This window comes from Polyodon spathula, chromosome 5 (genome assembly GCF_017654505.1).
Source record: "Polyodon spathula isolate WHYD16114869_AA chromosome 5, ASM1765450v1, whole genome shotgun sequence".
Taxonomy (NCBI): domain Eukaryota; kingdom Metazoa; phylum Chordata; class Actinopteri; order Acipenseriformes; family Polyodontidae; genus Polyodon; species Polyodon spathula.
In genome coordinates, this window is record NC_054538.1 from 75894201 (window position 1) to 75917760 (window position 23560).

A 23560-nucleotide genomic window follows, 5' to 3' on the forward strand; every position below is an offset into this window, starting at 1 on the left:
ATTGTTTTTCTTTTCAATTCAATTTGCCTCAACATACCCATTAAATTGCTTAATTTGCAAGCAGATTAGGGAAGCTGCTTTGTATTGATTTAATTCTGCCAGCTGAAATCTTGATACTGTTTGATTAAAAGAAAGAAAGAAAAGCTATTACACATTTTTTTGAAGCTGTTGCATAAACTTTGCAGAACACGTCATTGGTTTCTAGAAGCGTGGGTCCTGCCAACATAACATATTGGTTCACCATATTGACAGAATTCCTTCTTTCTGCCAATCAACGTTCTTGTCCATGACTTCCCCCACGTGACAAGTTGATTTGACTTTTTCCATCTCCTATATAGACCTGTGAGATGCGTCATTCCTACCTGAATAGGTCAGATAACGTGCTTCTTCCAGTGTTTTGTGTGATACATCATTTAAGGCCTTTTTTGTTGCAAGACCATTTTATCCATTGTTGGAAATGCTACATAAGTGGAATTTACTGTTTTGTTAATAAAATGTTTCTTATTACAAAAAGAAAGTTTGGTGCTTTTTTTTTTCTTTTTAACATCATCAGAGAATAGAAAACAGAGGAAACTTTTTGGCTTTGGGTGACAACTATTGAGTTGCAAGACTTTTTATAACATGAACACATAAGCCATGGACCTGTTACCAGAAGTATTGATCCAACCTCTACACAGTGGTTCCCAAACTCCAGGTGGTACGCAAACAACTCCCCAAATTTGGTTATGCAGTTCTTGCATAAACGCATTTCTACACACAAACACATTTTGCAATTACAATATGTTTTACTAAGTAACACAACAAACGGCTTTAACAACATTATGGGTCTCATTTACTAAAAGGCACTAAATTTAGAGTTAGCGTGCATGTGAAGTAGTGAGCCTAACATGCGCGATAAATCTAAATTTACTGCCCCATTAATTTTTGTGCACACTATTTGGCTCTGTGACAGGATAGCTGAGTCGCGACGTCCCCACACGAGAAAGCTGGCAGAGACACAGACACGTAGTCGCAGGAGAAAAGTGCTGGTGCGCATTTTTTTTTTATTTTAAAATAAAATAATTCAACAAAAACAATACACACAGAGCAAAATAAAAGAGTAAACAAAAACATATCTCGAACACAAATAATACAGACTGCCCAGCACGAGTGGCAATTGCTTTCTTTCTCTTTTCATCTTACTTTTGTTTTAGTGTTTCTCCCATTTCTCTCACACATTCCTCCTCTTTGAACACCCACAATATCACATTTAAATCATACCACACATCACCCATTTAAATAACCATAAGCAAAACATTTGAAATCATAACTCTACATTTATTACAAGCCCTACCCCTGTTTACACACAGGGCTGTCTTGTGCCCTATACAGACTCGTTTACATGCCATAGTGCGCTCACTACATTTAAATTTAGTGCAATAATGTCCGAGGCTACACATGACCACCTTCATTTAAAAAGCCTCAGTAGTCCTTCTTATCTTTTGTTCAGTAGCTTATTGTGAAAGGTGAAGGTGTCTTACATAAGCTTACAGACACAGCAGGGGACAGGCAGAGGCAACATAAAGTGAACCAGGACTGCTTACCTTTTCATTATAACATGTGTTCCTTGTAAGATGTAAAAAAAAAAAAAATAATAATAAAAAACAGCCTTTTTCCTTTATCTTTTAATGCATATACAATAAAAGTCATGTTGTGCAATGACATCTTTTTCTTTTTGTTCTGCATACTCAAGAAATATTGATTGATGAGACATAGCCTCAATTCTCTTCCTTGTCGGCATTGTCACCCTCCACGGATCAGGGTGACAGTGCTATGTGAGTACAAGCAACAGCACCCATCACATTAGGGAAGCCAGCAACCAGGGAAGAAACCCACTTTCACATTCTATAAACTATATAATTTTGACAGCAAGGCAATATGTCTGATTTGCTATGTAATGTTACAGTTATGAAAGATTATAACATACAACGCCACTATGACACGCTGCACAAAGCAACGTATTGTGAGTTTTCTGGAAAATGAAGAAACTATGGAGTCTCAACGAGAAGAAAAAATGAAAGTGCTGTGGATGCTAGCTTTATTGATAGCAAAGAGATTGCATGCGCTGCCAAACCTTTTTCACATGATTTGGGCATTCCAGTTACCTCAGCTCAAGTCCCTTCTGTTTTTGTCTTTGTTTCTGACCCAGAGGAAGCATGTGGCATGCATCCATTTAGGTTAGCTTATGACTCCATGTACACTAGGACAGTTTGGGACAGTTCAGGCTTTTCAACTCACATCACAATGCATTCTGGTATGTTTTACCTTTCTCAGCTACCTTTCATAGCAGGACAACACTTTAGATTAGGGGATACAGCATCTTTAATGTAAATGTAAATGATGTACTGTATATATTGTTGAACTTGTACTTTATATTAAAACATTAGATTGTCATGCTATTGATATAAGAAGTTGTGAAAATGAGAACTTCATGCAGTTTTGTTATATTTTTTGCTGACAAGGATAAGAGCCTGTAATTAAATGGCCTTTCCTTATTTTGAGATTGCAATGAATCGCTGTAGGGAATTCACATCTGTCCTTTTTATGGAGTTTGCTATAATCACCTACTGTAGCCCTAGCCTCATAGTTATACGCTTTACAGCAACACCTTTAATATGGCACGTATTTTACAAAAAGATGCAGTCATAAAGGTAGAATCAATATTTAATATGGAAGGATCAATGTTTCCCGTCTTTTATTTAGTGGTTAAAAAGTCATCCAACCTGCCACTCTGTGAAATTTTTAAAATGATAATGTATTGCAGGCATTAAAAAAAAGCATGTTCCTTGCAACACATAGTGCTGCTTGACCTTTCATTCAACAAGAAAGCACAAGTGATAAAATGCTAATATGAGAAATAAAATAAAAAGTGCTGAACTACCAAAAAACTGTTTACATTTCTCGTAATTTAGTTCAAAATGCCTCCAAGTAAGCTTCAAGTTTGGATATGTAATAGGAAAGTGGCTATGTGAACTGGTAACTATTTGTCATCGATTTGTCGTACTATGTGTTCTTACTGGACTTTACTCATATAAGCAAATAGTTTCTATAAGGTTTAACTGCACTTAGTTGAATTCACTCTTACTTATAACTGTTTGTCACAAAGGCGGCTGCAGTGGGTGACGTCAGACCAGAAACAGGAAATAAATGATAGATAGAGGTGGAGTTTGGTGGAGCTGAGTGAATGGTTTCGCTCTGCATTTAATAAATGAACAGACAGCCAGAAAATAAACGGTTGTAACAAACACAAAAACACAGGACGCGGCACATTCGCCAAAACAAAAGAGACAAACAAAACAGACTAACACTACACAAAACACGGTGAACAGATATTTTAACTTTACGTTATTATTTTATTATTTATTACCTCTGTCTCTAATCCTATTCTCCACTCACCGAACACCCAACCCCGAGTGGGTGAAAACATGCAGCTTTTAAGCAGCTGTACCGTGACTTGATTGTTAATCAATCATTCAATTGGAGTTTTATTGTACCTGAAAAATACAAGCCAAGTTAGCAGAAACAATTGAGGCTATCTTGACCCCCACCACTTTTACAGTTGTGCCTATTTGCTCGGTGCTGGCCAAGGCTGATCCAATTGTTTCTTCTAACTTAGCTTGTGCTTTTGATACTAGTTAGAAGAAACAATTGGGGTAACCTTGACCCCCATCGGTTTTACAGTTGTGCCTGTTTGCTTTGTGCTCAGAAAGGTTGCTCCAATGGTTTCTTGAAACGTGGCTTGTGTTTTTCAAGCACAGTAAAAGATTGTGCCTGAAAAAACTTTTGATATCTCCATTTTAAATGGCTGGACACTTTTGATAACTTAGCGTTTTTTTTTTTTGTTTTGTTTTTTGTTTTTTCACATTTCCAATGTGTTTTTGTTTCAGATACAGGTTACACATTATACTAAATACAGAGTAAATGTAAATAATAGTATTCTTTAAAGTATACTTTGTTCTTTTTGATAAGTGCATTTAATCTACTGATATCGTAATGGTGCATCATTATAGGCGACCCTTGGAAGCCGGGGAGATCTTAGAACTTCTCATCATCTCTTCAATTTGTCACCTATCCTATTTTCGGTTCCCCTTGGTGGAAGTAACACCAATCACTTTGGTCTCACTTCTGGGAGGGCGGCTCTTCAAGAGCCAAGGGGAAACCTTGTCCTCTTTTCTAAGTCGCAAACCACTTCTATCCTGTTCAAATTCATGAGGTTCTTTCTCCATGCAGCCCTTGATCCTGTCCTGTGAATGTTACTGTTAATTCTGTGCAGTGCCTTGGTTTGTTGTGGTATTCACTGAATTTGAAATACAATGAGTCACAGGTTTTAAAAGCTTGCGAGCTTTGTGGTCTAAATGGTCTTTGAGCTGGGATGATGCAAGATGGGAGATACATTCATGCAAGTTGTGATGGTATACATGGTCTTTGAGCTGTGACGATGCAAGAAGGGAGATACCATTTATGCAAGTTGTGTGTTTAGCACATTACTTGATATGATGTCATCAAAACCAATTGTGTAATTTTGGCACAGAATTCTATTACCTTTTTTCTGACCTGGATTCATAGCCTGGGTTTATCAGTGAGAATCTATCCCAAGCCTTCTATAGACACTGGCAGCAAGTAGAGTGTTCTGCCTATGGGGAATATGACATATGCCTTATCTAAAAATAGCTTTTATGTATCTCTTCCTAGTTCACACTATCAATTTCATCTCCTGTTTAAGAAAATTATGATATTGCAAAATCCTATTTTCTATGTGGAAAGGGTCAACCCCTAATTCGAAAGTGACATCCTAAATTTATGTTAGCATTGCTTTATCTCATGAATGCTTTTTGTTTTGTTCTTTGTTATTGTTTAAAATATATGGTCACATGAATAGGAATGGTATGCACATACACAATATATTAAATACATGGTTAAAATTGTACTATGCATCTATGTGTTTGGGTGCTATTTGCTGATCCTTGCACCTGGGTTTTTAAAATATAAGCTTGTATGGCAGAAAACAATAGACAACAACAATAATGTTGTCGAAACTCCTCCAGTGAAATGTAACAGTATCATTACTTTGTCCTCTCGCCTAATGTGGTGGCCATATAGTGGTCCTGTTTTCCGGATGATAAAGACATATTGAGATATTGGCTTCATATTTTTTGCTATATATAGTATGTTATTGAGAATATATGAAGGTCCAGTTTAATTATGGGTGCTATTGAAGAAAAAACGTTTTGTAGCTGCCATTGTCAAGGCCTCACATCAGGCAGTGAATTCCTATTCGCAAAAAACAAAAACAAAAAAAGAAAAAGAAAAAACACATGCAAACTTTATTGGAGACCTTGACTTTGACCTCCACCTAATCAAGGTTTCATGATAAAGACATTATACTTTTAAATACTGCTTATTTAAGGTTACAGCAGAATTCTGTGATTCAATCAGTCAAGTTTCATGAAATTGATGCTCAGTAAAAAAAATAAAATCCAAGTAAGCAGAAGCACTTTTGATGGTTAGTTTAAGAGCCTCACAAAAAAACTGTCTTCTAGTCTTTATATTGGGGAATATGGAAGACTGTGTCAAAGTGGTAACTGGTGCGCAGGTGCAGAGCAGGTACAGTAATCCAACAATGAAAAGACAGACAACAAAGTACGGGTGAAATGAGTTCTGTTTTTAAATTCAAAGGGTCTGATGACCAAACAGAAAACAAATAGGAGGGCTGACAAAACAAAGCGATGTGTATTGCACAGGGAATAATGAAGGGTTGCAGTCCTGTAAACAATAAGCAATGATCCAATAAATACACAAAACACAAACATGATCACCAATCCAAGTGAGTGCTATAGTGCTTGTGGTGAAAGTACAATTTACTGTGGTGAACAAGTAGTGCAGTGTTGTCCAGGTTTAGTGCTGGCTGTTGGCGACAGCTATGGATTGTGTTAGCCGTTGAGTCTAACAAACGAGCAAACACTGCGTTTTAGAGAGACAGACAAAACAAACAAAACACTCACGGTTCTTTACATAACACTGGTCCTTTCAGTATTAGCATAACCATCATGAGGAACAGATCACCTCGCTACGTCACCTTATATACCGTCAACCATGACCCCTTGGTAAACGAGTGCAACCACTCCTCCATTCTGCGGTTGCCGCATTGTTTCTCTTCAGGTCAATGATTTAATTTACCGTAGCTCTGCCCCCTTTCTAGATGGCCGACTTCCATCGAACCCTGGGGATTAATTGGCCATCCAGTCCAGCGTACTCTGTTCCCTTTACACAGTGCCCTCACAGGTCGGGAGGGAGATCTAACACCAAGAATCATTCTTTTTCTGTTACAAAAACACAATGGAATTTGTTTATTTTTATTTTCAATGAAAAATAGATGTATTACATGTCCAAAAAATACTTTTTTCAGCTTTTAAACAAAAATATTTAATGCATGAAAAGGTTAAGCAGAATAATAGACTAAATGCCAGCGTTGTAGTGTAGACATTATTGTGTATCAGATCATCCATATCAGTGAATCTGAATTCAAAGTTGTGATCCTAATGAGATGTATTAAGCAATGTGGTAATGCATTTCTAATGACAGACGTCTCAGAGGGAAATTAGAGATTCTGAAAGTTTCAAATTGCAAAACAGAAATGCTAATGGGATTTACAGTGTACAGGATTGATTTTATTCCTACATTACATTTGAAATGACAGCTTTTTATTATCACATCATTTGAAGTAATATTTAAATAATTTTACATTTTATAAGTGTGCTTATCAGAAGTTGTATATCCATTTAAACAGAACATGTGTAGTTAACACTGCTGCAAGGAAAAACTTGGTTGTTTCCTTTAATTATGTCAGTTCAGTATACTATAATTAATGTAATAATAATTATCAGCAACAAATTTTACCTGGTGTAAAACAAAAGCAATGTTATAAGAACATGCAACATTTATAAGAACATTCTTTATAACATGTTACTTTAATAAACTTATTTCTTAACTTTTGTCAAGTCATTAGTACGACATATAACACATTTTTATATTTTTTCAGTAGTACTGTTATACTCACTCAGTTTTATTACGTGCATTTTCATCCCAAATGGAACTTCAGAGCCGAGTGTTCCGGGAGTTTTTATGAGTAAAGGTAAGTATTTCTCGTAAGGTATGTGAAATAAATGTCGGTTTGAGCAGGTTTTTTGTCAGCACTATGGTGCTCTTGCCTATTTATAATAATATATTTATTTGGCTGACACTTTTCTTCCAAAGTGTGTTACAATCAGTTATTTTACATTGTTAGGTTTTTACTGGGGTACAGCAGGAGTTTCCTGGTATTGAACCTAGAGCCCTAACCACTACTCCACACTGTGCAGCTCTCAGGACTTCAGATCCGAGTTCAGTTCTAGATATATCTGTAGGTATAGATGCAGTTGTAGGTATATATATATATATACCTACAACTGCATATTCTGGCTGTGCAGGACCTTAATTATCTGCCATTTCAAATCCGTACACAGCTTCTACCGCCTATGCTCTCTGTTTTGCAGCAGCATTCAGTTGGCGGAATTTCTGGGTAATTTTTTCTTGTCAGACAATTGTGAATGGCTCATGAATGTATGGCTGCTCATTCTCTGTGATTAACATACCGCTTTTCATGTGTAAACATCATTAGTTCAATGCAAATGAGTTAGCGACGCTATTCCGCCCCTTTCGTTTTGCATCCGCTAAATTCTTGTTTTCCACATGGAAATGGGAATAGTAAACAGGGCAGGGACGGAACTGCACACGTTAACCATGTTTTGTGCGCGGTAAACGCTTCGTAAATGAGGCCCCATGTATATACTGTAACAGATAGATAAATAGATAGATAGATATATAGATAGATAAATAGATAGATAGATAGATAGATAGATAGATATATATATATATATATATATATATATATATATATATATATATATATATATATAGATAGATAGATAGATAGATAGATAGATAGATAGATAGATAGATAGACAGATACGTTGATATAGATAGATAGATACTCTGTTCAGATTCCTCCATCAGTCTGACAAAGTGAACCACCAATACATATCATTTATCATACTGCAATATTTGAAATCCATCTTATTCCTATTGATAACAAGCATTCTAAAACAGTAATAACACCTGTTTCAACCACATTACAATTTGAGCTTTTCTGCTTTTTAAAGTAGAAAGCTTTGCTTGCCCTAAAAGAAACTTTGCCAACTGATATTAAAAAAAGTCTTTCTTTTAGTGTATTGTATACCAAAAATGAATGAAAAAACAGAGGTATGAATGGACAGTGGGAAGGTGTGCAGGAGTCTCCACTGCTCAATACAGAGGTATGAGTGGACAGTGAGGATGGTGTGCAGTAGTCTCCACTTCTCACTACAGAGGTATGAGTGGACAGTGAGAATGGTGTGCTGGAGTCTCCTCTGTAGAGCTGACCTTTTAGCCAGTGGAGGTTTATAGAGGCATGTGACAGAGAGCAAAAGGATTTGAACTGTAAATCTCCCTCCTGACCACAACGGGTGCTGTGTAAGGTTGCTGGTATGCTTCCTACAATATGGGCAACCTCGCCAATAGGCGGAAACCGGAAGGTGATCTTATTAGGGGGAGCGCGTATTTGCACGAACCCGGAAGGACTCAATTTCAATCAAATACAAAGGGGAAGCAGCTATGTCAGTACATCCCCCTTGCGTTGAAAAGTAATCTGCAGTCGGAGCCTGTGTGTTTTGGAGAGTACGTGTTTTGTTTGTTTTGTTGCAGAGGAGGACTGAGGAGACAGGACACTGCAGCCACAGAGCAAGTACCCCTTCTTGATCACCACTGCACCTCACGGACACTCATTGCACTACCCAGCTTTTGAAGAGCACAGTTTCGTGCACCGGGATTATATCGGGATTGTATCGCGGTTTGTTTTGTGTTTGGGACTGTAAACTCGCCTTGTACCCCCCTAACATCGCGGGTAGAAGAGGCAGCTTACTGTTTTTGGGAGTTAAATAAACACAGACCTTTTTTTGTGAAAGAAACATTGTTTGGACATCCCTTTGTGCACCACTTACATTCTGATCGCAAGGCCCCTCCAGGCTGGTTCAGACTGTTTTGCCATCTCCAGTGTGTGTCTGGAGTTGACTGTTATGCTTTACTTTCACACACAATTCATACAATGTGTCACCCTCTATATTTGATGGGGAGATCTGTCAATTTCTTTATTTTTAACATGTGCCCTTTATCCTCCCCATCAAGCTTGACATATGGGGAAATCAATATAGGGGGTCTCAAGTAGGTTGAGATTGCTTTCACAAACAAACTTTTTTTATGACCTCCTGCTGCTCACTGGAAAGGGTTGTATGCAACTGAGAAAGCTGCATTCCAACTAATCTAATGGAATGTATCCCCAGAGTTGTAGATAAGTGCTGTGGGCTTCTCCATTTAAAATTCCTCGAGTCCATGAACTGATGCAGCTTTGTAACCCCAGCTTTAACCATTAATTTTGTGAAAATCTGAGACTGTTAACTGTACTTTAAAAACAGAATTAAAGATGTCAGGTTCCTCTAGCAGCCAGTAAAAATCAATAGTCCCTTGTCTATTTGCCTATTCGACCTGGGCAGTATCCAGGAGGAAAGCTGTTTGTCTAACCCCAGCCCTCCAGCCTGATGCAGTAAAAGCAAAGCCAAGTCTGTCCAAGGAGGTTTCATATACTGTTATATAGCTGCTACATCAGTTTACAACATGCATATTTATAAAATTTAAACAACAGCAACACATTTTTTACTTTTCAACTTAGATAAATAAACTTATTAAAAAAAACACACAGCACAAGAAGTTATTAAAGTCCTTTACCTTGACTCAATTCAAATAATGTGCTTCTCCACACCACCTTTCTGCACAGGGCACAGCTGTCCAAGGTTTTATTTTTATTGTACTTGCCAACTTGGCATTGACGTCTCTTGTGGCTCTCAGCAGGTTTGCCAGCTTCAGCTGTGGGTACATGCTTGGCAGTCTCCCTCTGTTCCAAATGTTTCTTGCAAAGTTCCTGTGCTAACTGTAAAATGTATTCTCTCCTTGGTAAATTCTTCTCTGTGCATTATTTGTAAAGTACCTAGGAGTTGATGGCTGCTAGGTCCAATACATTGTAAAACACCTGAACATGCCACTGTTGGGTGCCAGCTTTCATGGAATACTTCCATGCCATCTGATCCAAAATATCCACTTCATATTTTGTTGCTTTGTAAAACTCCACAGTCTCTGGTATTTATTTTCACTAGTCCCGATGCTAATTTACTGACCAAAGCAGCACAGCTGGCAACCAGGTGCCAGCATTTCAAAAGGCTGATTGAAAAAGAATAGACTGTCAGTCATTCACGTGGGCAGAGAGTAGAGACTAATCTGATTACATCTAAACACATTGTGGAAACCGGTAAATAAAAATAATAAAGTAGAACACTGTTCTGTATAATCAAAATATAATTGTTTTCTGTGTGGCCGTCACTATGACTGCACCCGGGGCTTTTAGGTATAATGTAATATATCTCCTTTATTTCTGCACTCCCACGTTTCACGTTTTGTGAGAATATTTAATACATACGGACAGAAAGGTACATGAACGCGCAGCTGCATATGTGTTACACGACTGGAGAAAATGGCATTTTAAAACCATAAACCATCAAAATGACTGCCGTGGGGCTTCTAGTGTTAACAATGTCCAGAAAGCTTTAAAAAAAATCCACTGGCAGCCCATCCATTCCTGAAGCTTTTCCCCTAACATGTCCCTCTCCCAGTCTTCCAGAGTCTCAGTCATCCTCTTTGTTTCATTAGCAGTATACTGCTGACAGAACAACGTGAGCTGCATCTTCTCCACATCCCACCACTGAGCTAGGGAAGTAAAAGCAGTCTGCTCTCTCCACCTTTCCCTGAATAAAGCCATACATTTCTTAAATTGGGTGTCTTTTAAAAGCTGAATGTTAAAATGCCAGTAGGAATGTCCTGGCTTTAGAGAGGATATGAATACATTTATGATTAAAAGTGAATGATCAGATAAACCAGCTGGGGAAATAAAACACTTTCTGACCAAATTAAAATGCTATTTAAAAGTATAAAAGTATAAAAGGTCTAATCTAGCCAGAAACACAACATTATTGTTAAATAGAACCCACGTACATTGCTTATTTGGGACATTAAAAGTTTCCCACACATCAGTTAAAACATGTTTATTTACATTCATTGAAAACTCTCTGGCAGACTGAGGATGTGGCTCGGGGTGGCTATGACCCTCCAAACAAGTTTTCTCTAATTTACTTTTTTAAATTAAGCAGACGTCCTTTCACCACCTCAACAACATCAAAAGACTGTTGATTAAAACCTTCTGAAAATAATACAGCCACCCCTGTGCTTACATTGAACCAATGACTAAAAACAATCTCCCCCTACCAGTCTCTAGCCCAGTCTACAGGAATTTTAAAATCAGTGTGTGTTTCTTATAAAAAAAAAAATCACAAAGTTTTCCTGACTGAGATGCTCAGAAGCAACTTTCTTTAGCTCATCTCTCTTGTAATACAATTCATATTAGTTAGATAACTTGTAATACAATTAATATTTGGTTGAAAAAATAGAAAAACAAACAGGAAAAAAAACAACAAGCACACAGAGAGAAACAAGAAAATTAATATTTTCCAATCCATTTAAAAATCACACTTTCTTCAACTGTTTTCTAACATTCTTTATTGCATTTTTCAAGCATCAGTACTCCTACTCAGTGAGGTTAGAGTCCGACGCTTTCTGTAAAGTGAAATGCACCAATAGTACAACATTTGAAGATTTGAGAAATGCCAAAAACTGTTTTATGCTATTCACACCAAATCCTGCTCCAGAAAGAGAGAGGTCTGATATTTGAGAACAGTCAGTCGGACTCACCTCCCTTTCATTATCTTTCTCTGAGCTCTCCTCCTTCACCTACCCAATTTCCTATCTATCTCCTTACCTGCGCATATACTGTTTTCCTTCCTCTTTTTCTCTCTCATCATTGTTTTATTCAGGACAATTCTTTACAATATGCCCCTCTTCACCACAGTACAGAAATTTCATTAAATTCACAGTTGCAAAAATGATGTAATGAGTTTCCTCTATTTTGAATGTTAGCACTACACAAGGGCGCTGGAACTAGGGTGCTGGAGGTGCAGCAGCACCCTCTGGCTTTGCATGGGTTCCATCATATACAGGAGTTACAATTTTGTTCAATGGCTTTCAGCACCCCCACTTTAAAAACTGTTCTCGATTCATATCTTTTAAAATCATATTGACTTTGTCTATGAAACAAAACAATATGCTTCAGATTTGGGGATTTGCAAACAAGCAGGATTCTTTTGGGACTTGAAACAATCAGACCATAATGAGAAAGTGCATTCTTTATTTTTAAAAAAGGAATATTTGAAAGAATTACCTTTATGGAAGGTAAAGCCAGCGGTAAAACTGTAACAAAGGTATCCTTTACCACAGTATCCCTTTCTCCACAGCTTTAGTAACAAGATCAATCTCGCTCAAAAAGGCAACAATTGATACGCTCAGTCTAGATGCAGATTTAATCCTTTGCGGTCCTATGTCGGACCAGGTCCAACATTACAATTTTTTTTTGTATGCGATGACAGACCCTGTCCAACATCATCAAAAAGACATCAAACAAAGGTCTCTAGCCATTTTTTCTCTGGAAAAAGCCAAGAAAACATTTCAATGGCTGAGTGAGACTGACAGAAGCTGAGAAAAGCAAAAAATCACACAGTCCCTTCACCACATATATAACACGGACATAAAAAAAAACAAGAGAGCTGCTTCTGCATCCAGAGCTCAAAGAATATCACAGACATTTGCAGAGCTTTATGAGGTGTTATAGTAATAAAATAATGACTTGGATCTCATTATTGAGGAGTTTGGTAATAAAGTTGATGCAGAGCACCTAATAACATAACTTCAGTCTTGTCACTGTTAAACTGTAGAAAGTTTTACTACATCCAGAGCGAATGTCACAATAATATAATTGTTCTGTTCGATAGCTTCATGAGCAATATACTAACAGTATGTGCCTGTGCACATTGGAAGCCAAGTGCAAATAGATTCAGGACAGGGGGTGGGAGGCACTTTTTCACACAGAAATTGGTGAAATGTGTGGAATAGATTGCCAAGCCAAGATGTTGCTAATAATTAATTGGGATTCTCCATAAGCTGTTTGGATACTGTCCTGGAATCAATTAGCTATTAGTAGCAGAATGCCTCCTCTCATTAAACGTAGGCGTCCTGATGCTTTGTACATACCAGCACATATTGTGTAACACCTACAACACAACACCAAAACAATAATGCACCAAACAGCTCACGTGTTTAGAGTTATGTTGTTTAGGAGCTAGGTTTGGCAAAGATTTATGGAGAGGGTAAGTTAGGAAACTTTACCTTCACTTTTCAGTTTTTTTTTTTTTTGTAAGTGCCATTATTGATCAAACTGTTCTGTACCAAAGTACTCTTTTTTTCCCAAAACAGTGGACACAAAAACCCATTTTCATATAACCACCCCCTTTATCTGTTGCTAGGTCCATTGAGACATCATCGGACTAGTATTGATTGGCCAGATTGAAGAGATTTCAGGATTTTGCTTTATTATTATACAATACAATACAATTTACAATTTACAAAGCGCTGTTCACACATCCCAGGGCGCTTTACAATAAAAATTATAAAATAAAAAATTTAAAAGCCATAGGCCAATCAAACCAGCTGAAGAATAAGATAACGCAAACAATTATGTTTTTAAATTGTATTTCACAGGGCGTCTCCAAAGGCGGAAGGGAATGGAGTGCTTGAGCGACACAGGTCCCCTACTGCTTGGAGGTCCTCTAGCTGCTTGAACGGTGGTGCAGAGCAGGGAACAAGTGGTCTCGGGTATGGTTGGGGATTGAAAACATGGATAGAGGAAAACCCCTCTCCCCTCGGTGGAGCACCCCTCCCGGCAGCTTGCCTGGTGGTTGGGAGACCCGGCTACCCCCGGGGGGACAGAAAAGTACTCGGACCTGGAAAAGGAAAGATCTAGACAGGTCCCGTCTGCGAGACACTCTATAAAGGTCTGCCTATTAAAACTCAGGTTGCCAGCACATACTGTACATACAGTATATCAAGCATATCTGTGGTTGTTTTAGATCACTGTCAGTCTGTGTTTAATTTTGAACGAAGGCTCACTACATATCTGGCTCACTCAGCTTGTTTAATGTAATATGTATGACCATCATTTCCTTACTGTATCTCCTTCTCCATAATACCATAACTGCCGAACCATAACTGCCCAATATTGACGTCTGCTTGGGAAGATGAGATAGAGCAGATGCAAGCTGCCTGGAATCATCCTTCCTAAAAGTGTGCTGAATTAACCAGTAACAGCTGTGTCACACAGGATATCTTTCTTGTTCATGAAAGAACCAATCTAAAATAGGTTTGAATCCATCTTAAACCACATCATGTCAAAAATCGATGCTGGGTTAGAGGATTACTATTCTTACCTTTACTGTGTTTTATTTAAATTAAGTACTTTTATTATTGAAGTGTCTATTTATTTATTCATAAATGCAAGCCATTGACTTTAACCAAGTACTTTACTTCGGTAGAAAAAGATAAAAATAAATAAAACAGGCCAGTGATGTCTAAGAAAGTCCATCCCTAAATCACAAGCTTTGATTTAGAACATGCTTTTCTACTGCATGGCCCAGTTCTATACTCCCTCTGCTCTCTGAATCTCTACCTTATATACTTATACTGTCTTAATATAATATCCCCCTGTGAAAGGTGCGAGTGGTGTGACACAACAAAAAGAATACCACCCCTCTACCAGCAATGGTATCGGGGGGAAATATGGCTGGTTTGCAAACCAAAACAAAAAGTACATTCCTAATAAATCCCCAATCCATACTCCCGTGCATGAAAATGTGCTCTTAGATCCGCGGGGGGGGGGGGGGGGATGCTGGTGTCGATGATGTGAAAGTAGTGCTCTGGTAAAGTGGGCTGGCTCTGTGGCTCCTCACTCCTCCTCTATAAAGACACGAAATACACAAGAAAACACGTAGCAAAACAAAACAAACAAAACAGCTTTCCTTTTGTACCCACAAAATCCTCCCTGCAATCAACCCTTTGCCATGGTTTCTCCAACAGAGAGTGTCGTCCCCACCCCCCACCACAGCTGATTGCAATGGAGTTGTTCCAGGTACTTGCGTGCCCCCTAATACGGTCACCTTCCGGTTTCCACCTACCATCCCGGTGGCCCATTGAGGAGGCAGAGCGTACCACTATCCTAATATAATATCCCTCCCTCTGCTCTCTGAATCTCTACTGGAGATACTTATAATATCCTAACATAAGTTACAAGTTTCCAGCAAGATCCAGGGTAAAAGCTAACTCACCTTTGTGGGTCTCTTACAATTACATTTAGCAAGGACACCTCCCAGAGCTAATGTACACCTCCAAATGAATATGTATTGCAGAAGATCGGGGTGTAGCATAGCCAAACCACCCAATCCATTTTGCTGGTGAATTATAGCATGATACAGAATACATAGGAACAGAAGTGGATGTTGAAGCTTTTATTTAACTCTTTGCAGTCCTATGTCAGACCAGGTCCGACATTACAATTTTCCCTTTCCAGTCCGATGTCAGACCCTGTCCAACATCATCAAAAATACTTAAAGCACAGGTCTCTAGTCATTTTTTCTCTGGAAAAAGACAAGAAAACCTTCCAATGGCCAAGTGAGACCGAGAGGAGCCGAATGAAACCAAAAAAAAAAGGTTGGGGGGGGGGGGGGGGGGGGGGTGGGGGGGGGCGCGCGTAGCTGAGCAAAACAGTAATAAAATAATGACTTGGATCGCATTATTATTGAGGAGTTTGGTGATCAGGAGAGGATTTATCAGTATGCACGTCTATAAAGAGGTATTTGAAAAATACAGCAAACAAGGGGTGGGGCTTGGCTGGAAATGTAATACTAATATCCTTAATAAATTGAACCTGATGCACCTGACAAGCGCTGAATAAACAAACTGCAAAGTGTTAAAAATGTGTGTCCACATCCCATTATAAAGATGTTGAGCATAGTGTGTGTTAAAAAAAAAAAAAAGCAAGAAAGGTAGGTAGTTTTTTAGGAAGCAAGCAGAATTAAGTCTGCTAAGAGAGATGTTCTGTCTTGCAATTCAACAATCAATGCCTCCTTCAATAACTCTGAATGCAATGCACATATAGCTAATTAAACTGAACAGTATTAACATGGTCTTGATGGCTCAGCAGGTCACATTACTCTGGCGCAGGAGGGTCATGGGGTTACTGGTTCATATACAGCTCAGTGGTACATTTTAAAAATCAGCACCCATGCATAATGTGTGTGCCAGTGGTATCCTGTTAAGCCAATGACTTTTCTTCCTTTGCTTATAAGCATGCCTATGGTAAAGTTCCACATAAAGTCTGTATATAAAGTGTGTGACTGCCAACCTTAAATCTGAAAATGCTGGGTACCTGCAGTCCAGGATTCAAAATGAGTGAATAGAGACATAAAATTAAAACATGTATAATAATAATAAAAGTAAAAGCAGGTTATTAGGCAAGTTCTTTTTTTATATACTCAAAATATTTTCTATATATACTGGGATATGTTAATGTTACAAAATGAAAAACAAAACTCACTGAGAGTGTTTACTTGGAAAAAGTAACTTAGTTCTTTGGTTATAGTTTTGTGAAATGAACAGGTATTTTACCTCTTTCAAACCATAGAATTAAATACTGCAGTAAATGCTTTGAAATTATGCCCAATATGTCTATATTTACTCTTTAAAAAAAAAAAAATACAGCAGTAATTTCAATTTAGGGTTACATTGCCCTTTGTTCACAGATGTGGTTTATTGACCAGGCAAAGCAAAAATGCTGCTGCTTTCAGTCAGTGAATTAGCTTGGTTTCACAGAATAATTAAGTGGAATGTATACCCAGTGTCCTAATTACAACCCATGGTCATTCATCTATTTAATTGCTACAATGCCTTCTAGGATAATTTCACTCCCAATGTAACATTTCTCTTTTGCCTGAGCAAGTGACTTCAGAAGAACTGGCTTTGCGCCAAGACCTGAAGAGGAAAAATTGCCGACTGTGATATTGCACAAGAAATGGCATTGCTAAATGAATAATTAAACAGAACAGGCTTAAAGTTTAAGATTCTATATCAGCCACCTGCCACAGGCTTCCTAACAGTGGTATTGACTTCTGACTTCTGGACATTAACAACCCCCCTGTCTAATAATTTGTGTATATATGTATGTATATATATATATATATATAGAAAACAGCTGTTAATAAATATAGGTTTCTCCGGGGATAGTTGGGTTTCCATTCTGTATTATGAATTATACATGCATAATATAGATTTTTCATCCAACATAATTTAGAGATTCGATGTGGAGGGGGAGCTGAGTGATTTCTCATGATAGACATGGTGGAAGCAAGTCTAAAAAAGTTGGTTCACTGTACAGTACAACTTTATTTAGGGTTAGGGTTAAAATGACAATACTGTCCAAACCCCATATTTTTAAATTTTGTTTCCTGAGGAATACTTGGTTGAGTATATTGTAATTGCGCATAATAACATGGTAATGATGTATACGCATACATGTATTTACTAAGTAACTACTATGTAAATGAACAGTAATTAAACACTTAATGTAATATTTTTTCAATGTCGTAGTTTCAGAGTTCAGTACACTGACTAGATGGTTGGACGCAATTTCACTATGATAACAATTTGACATTTTGAAAAATAAGGAATGACTGTGATGGTAAAAAAATAATTATTAATAACACTATGTAACACAATTTTTGTTCCTGGGTAGTAAGTGTTATTTCCTAATTGCTTATGCCTCAAAAGTATAGAAAATGGCTATTATTCCCCACAAACTTTGCTTTTGTGACCAGGACAGTGATATTTCAAAATATCACTATTTCCAATGGGAAAACGGGCAAATGTGTGTCTTTTCGTTCACATAAAGTCAGAAAAAAACAACATATGAATCCAAATTAACATGTATTTATACTAAAGTAATACAAAAATAACTACAAAAGATTTAGAAGTGAGTAGTTTTCGAGATTTATGATTATACTGTAAATACTTATTTACAGGCAAGTGATCAGGAGAGGATCCAAGTCATTATTTTATTACTATAACATCAAATACAAGCTCTATAAATGTCTGTGATATTTTCATATATGTATTTTTCCATGTCTTTCTTACCTTTCTTATAAGTTTCTCTGAAGCAGCTTTCATATAATTGGTTTCCAGCATAACAGTATGTTAGCAAGAATGGTTAATCACAGTGCAAACTCCTGTGACTCCTTTTGCCATGTGAAACAGTGCAGTTAATACAAGGAAGCCAAAGTTGCAGATTCCAGATACAGAAAATATTGTTTGTTGAATATTGCTGGTAGCGTTTGTAGAAATATGGCTTGTTTAACATTAGTTCCAGTAATACATGGAAGGTCCCTAATTAGTTCTATAGCACTATTGTATTATGAGTTTATTAGTTTTACTTAGAACATTGGTGAAATAATTATCTTGACAGCAAACATTGTGAATGCTAATGCAATGAACTGAACATGTTACCAATCACAAGGACTATAATTTCCCAGTTTTATGTCCATATGGCCAGTCTTCGGGGAGAATTTGTCATGTTCTTAGTGATGTAATTGCGGGTGTCTTGGCTGATGTCAAATTTGCGGTCAGGTGTGATAGGAAAAATACACATAAGGGTGCAGAATTAAGGTTGCGTGGCTACCTTAATTTGCAATTTCCTAACCTTTGGACTTTTGCAACAAAACCTTTACATTACTTTAACAAAGTTTTTGCCATTGAATTTCCATTTTTTTTGCAGAAGGCATCCTGGAAATCAAGAAACCACGTCTGCCACATAATGCAGTGGGGAAACACAACCTCAGACACTCAGCACAGAAGAAAGAGACACACACTAAGCATGTAAAGTTCTTTTTTAAATCCAAATGTATTGACGCCAAATCAGATGTGAAAAATGTTAATCCCTGCCCCTGAGGCTAGCATTGTGGGGACAGCAACGGCTATCCCTGAGACTGGAGAGGTGGGGACAAAAAACGACTCTACCTAAGGCTGGAGAGGTGGGGACAGTTATTCGTCATGTTGTATGGCTTTCTCAACTCTTTAGAAAGATCATGTAAGAATGCTGTAAGTTTTTAGGCAGTCTGATGGATTGTGTGCATTGCATATCATTACAGGGGAAACATGGCTCACACCCAGGCAACAAAGTGACCTTGGCGGTTTTCCCTTTGTGGAACACAATTGCCCAAGCTGAAAATGTTTTCCTATTAATTACAACTCTGTCATGCTTGACATTGGCAAGTTCTTTATTAATTGCAATATCATATAATTTTAATAAACTAATCAACAATATGGGGGATTAATTCCGTGTTTGAATTTTAAAATGGCAGTATATAAATCTGGTGATATCGAGCAGTAGGTGTATTTTCTAACGCAGCACAAGTGACATTTCAAATCAGTATTTTTTGGTAAGAATAAATGTATAAAATGCATTCATATATTTTCAAAATAATTTTCATTTCTGAATATTCTTTTAAAAACTGTAAACAGGATCATGTTATTATTTATGTCTTGTTGCCAACCAACATTTTGTTATTGCTAAACTTTGGTAAATGTGGACATCAGTACGTACCTCTGAAAGAAATGTGTATAATGTGTATAGATGTTCCTTCTCATCAGGTCCCTACAGATTATAAACTGCACTGGATAGTATCTGTACTGCTTGAGATCAGGAGAACATCATGCTGTACTGTCCCTACAGATTATAAACTGCACTGTATAGTATCTGTACTGCTTGAGATCGAAGCAGGGGAACATTATGCTGTACTGCTCCCGGTGCTGTCCAGGATTGACTTTAAGGTCCTTCTTATCGCCTATAAAGCCCTAAATGGTTTGGCTCCAGCCTATTTGAAGGATATTTTAGTTCCATATGTCCCTTGAATGAATGGCAGGTATCAATTTAATTCTTAACACTATATATATATATATATATATATATATATATGCTTTGGTTGTTCAGATGTTTGTGGTGTTGTGATGAGTCAAAGGGATTTCGGTCTGTGATTCAGCCTCCCGACAGTAGATGGCATCAAACCAACTTGGGACTTCCCTTACCAAGATCTCGTGACCATGGCAAAAGTCATCTTTTTGAGGGGCGGCACCTTGGTGAGGGGCGGAAGTACGAGTATGTAAATTCCAGCCACTGGAGTCAAGTGAAGGATAAGGACACTTGTCAGTTGGGGATTGGTGTTCCACTGACTACAGAGGTGGGACATTACATACTAAAGGAAACGTACTACTGTGTTTGGGGTTGGTCCGAAAGTAAAATAGGCGGGTGGAGGGAGAGACTAGTTTGGTGCAGCGGGATTTTTTGAAAACACTAACATTTCTTTTGTCTTTTTTTTGTTTATGTATGGTTCGCCACAAAGACGATTAAAGACGAGTTCTCACGATCTGTTTTGGATTTCACCCCTGCACTCCTTCCCTCACGCCGTTTTGTTTTCTTTTGTTATTTAATTATTTTGTTGTGTATAGATAAAAAAAATAAATAATTTTATTTCTGTACACATAAATTACTGTCTGGACATTCCATTTAATACACTCTCGCCTCACAGGCCTACTCAATAAAAAAAAAAAAAATTACATCCGACTGTTTCTCCTTTCATTATACTATTTACAGTGTTTTGAATACAGCCGTCAGAAAGACTGCTGCTGGGCTTCTAGGTGTGAGTATATCTCCGGTCCTTCTAGTGTTAATGGAGAGTAGAAAAGTCAGAGGAAAACACAGAAAATCAGAAGCCTTATGTATAAACATGCTGAGCTCTAGCATCTCATTTATAGTGGTGTTCAATGGCAGCAATTACATTTAATTTAGCAGATTTAAACCATGTCAGATAAAATGTAATGAAATGCGGCCTTACCCAGTAATGCAGATGTTCATGTTATTTTTTCATACGTGGCTATCAACATTCATTTTGAGAAGTTACCTAACCTGCCTTATATCAAGTAACAATAATTTTTTTCTATAGTTTTTTTTTTTTCTTTCCCCCAGCATTTTAAAAAGGGCTATAGCTGTGCATTGAGTGCTGTAGAAATACAATGTTGCGTATATAGGGGAAGATTTATGATACTTCAAATTGTTCTGGTATCTTTATAAGTTACTGTATGCAACACTTTTTTTTTTTGCTGTGGGAAGCGCAAGTTATGCATAACCTCCTCAAAAACATGTGACTATATTTCCTGTGAACAGAGAAATACTTTGCAACTTTGTAGTAATAACATTGGTATGTTAGCAGAAGATGCTGAGCTGCATAAATACATATCTTCCTAGCATATTTTTGACTTTGTTTTTTAATTGTTTTTTTTTTAAAGAAGACTATTTCAGCTTTTTCTTCTCAGAGAAGAAGTAGTTAGAAGGAATTGTGCTGTGCACTTTTCCCTGGTCCTCTCTCATGGTGCTCGGCTGTTCTATGGGTTTTTTAATTGTCAGATTCCAGATCTTTTTTATTATTATTATTTGAAAGTTAAGCACAATGCACTCATCTTTACTTTGTTTTCTCAGACTCAAAGTCGGAGTTTTGGAAAGTAATTTCCTTTAGATGTTAAAGGAAAAAATGAAATAAAGTTTTGAGATTATGTTCTGATAAGTAATTGAATCTCAACAGAACTTTCTCCTCTATTCCAGAAAACTGGGGGAAATTAATGTGTGAGTTTTGCATTCAGTTACAACACTAGGGTGTACTCACAAAACATGCTTTTTGCCAGTTCTAAGTTTGGACCATTTGCATTTCTTAAATAGTTTTTATACATGTTTTGTGTTTGTCCCATCATTATGAGTGGTTCTGATGCTCCACTATTGCATTTTTATTATACATTTAAGTTGTAAATTTTCTTGTTTTTTGTCCCAGAGCAGCTCACCTGGTAGAAGTGCAGCCGTGTGTTGTGCAGAGTGAATTATACAGTGCAGGTTTGCGTCCTGGCTGTGCGAAGTATTCGGTCTTTGCTGGAGACTCCGAAGGGAGTGTCTTATTGGCACTCCAATGGATTAGGGAGGGAAAACCGGCATGAAATCCTGTTGGCCAGGTGCCCATTGAGCTCAAAGGTGGACAACTACTGACATCCACGATCGAATTCCTGGGTGAAAACGGAAGCTGGCTTCATCGTGGGATCAGAGGATGCCCACTGAACCTTCAGGACTCTTGAGCCATTGGGTAAAGTGATTCGGTATTCCAAATTAGGGAAAAATCAGGACACACAAAAAAAAAAAATTAAAAAGTGTGAACCCTGCATTGCTGAAATTGTGACTGAATCAGAATTTACTGTTCAATGTACAGTTTGTTACTTACCTATATATAGCACAGTACATAAATCAGATATACCATAAATATAACTGTAACATGATCTTTATAACGTTACATGTGTTGATCATCACTGAACAACACTGAGGCAGACACAGAGCTTTGGTGTTTACATGCTGCCCAGGCATGCAGATTTAATAACACACAAGTGCTGACACTAAGGTACCAGCAATGGTAGCCCTGGTGTCACATTTAATAAACAAAACAAAAAATATCCAAAAATAAAAGTTTGTCACACAAATGGGGAACACTAGTCCCACTAAAAGGAACGTCCCAGGACCCTACAACTATATGCAAACCCTCTCTACACTGTTTGGGATCAACCTGCCCTTCCACGGCAAATCCTGTCTCTTCACACAGCTTTGGCTAGCCAATGCCTTCCAGAGCACCATCTTGCAGTGGAAGGGTTCCATAGAAGTTAATCCTGTGGACGGGACACTCTCCTGGGTTGTGGTCGTGGACAGGGGTAGATGCTCCTGGGGTTGGTGCTGGCTCCATAGTTTCAGCTCCCGGGTGGATACGAGTCTGCAAAATAACATGAAACAAAACACAGCAATCTTTTGCTCTGCATCTGTCTGTATGGCTATGGAGGTGCAGTTGCCTCGAGCTGTAGTGCAGATGCTTTTTGAGCTCCTAGCAGCCTCCCTGGGCATGCCCCCCAACCAATCCGGACCTCCCAATCAGCTCAGAGCTGGACGAGCCTACCTGCTCAATTAGTTTCTTAGCAATGCATCTCCTGTTATGCATCCCAGCTGCTTCCATAAAGGCACACATGCACTCAAGAACCAGCGACAGGGTCTCCCTGTTATAATAACCTACAATGTGCTTAGGATGTGAGAGGGACAGACCTGCATATTAAGACATTTTTGCCAGATTCCAGAAATAAAACCTTAAATGATTAAAAGAGACATCAAGAAGTTTGAGAGGAAAATGTTAAACTATTGCCTTCTTAGTATTCTGTTCATATATTCATCTAACAACTGCTGTGGTACATTAATGTAAAAAAGGAAAATGTAGATTATAAAATA

The 23560-nt window shown here is 37.8% G+C and overlaps 1 protein-coding gene across 1 annotated transcript in view; it reads left to right on the forward strand.

Annotated features, from left to right (window-relative positions):
* The window catches only part of nrxn1a (neurexin 1a), a 394460-nt gene extending 374345 nt beyond the window's left edge, over positions 1-20115 (forward strand). The window contains exon 22 of the mRNA XM_041251357.1: positions 18980-20115. Coding sequence (XP_041107291.1) covers positions 18980-19152 — 173 coding nt within the window. The 3' untranslated portion in view covers positions 19153-20115. The remainder of the gene's footprint in view (positions 1-18979) is intronic.
* The last annotated feature ends 3445 nt before the right edge of the window (positions 20116-23560 follow it).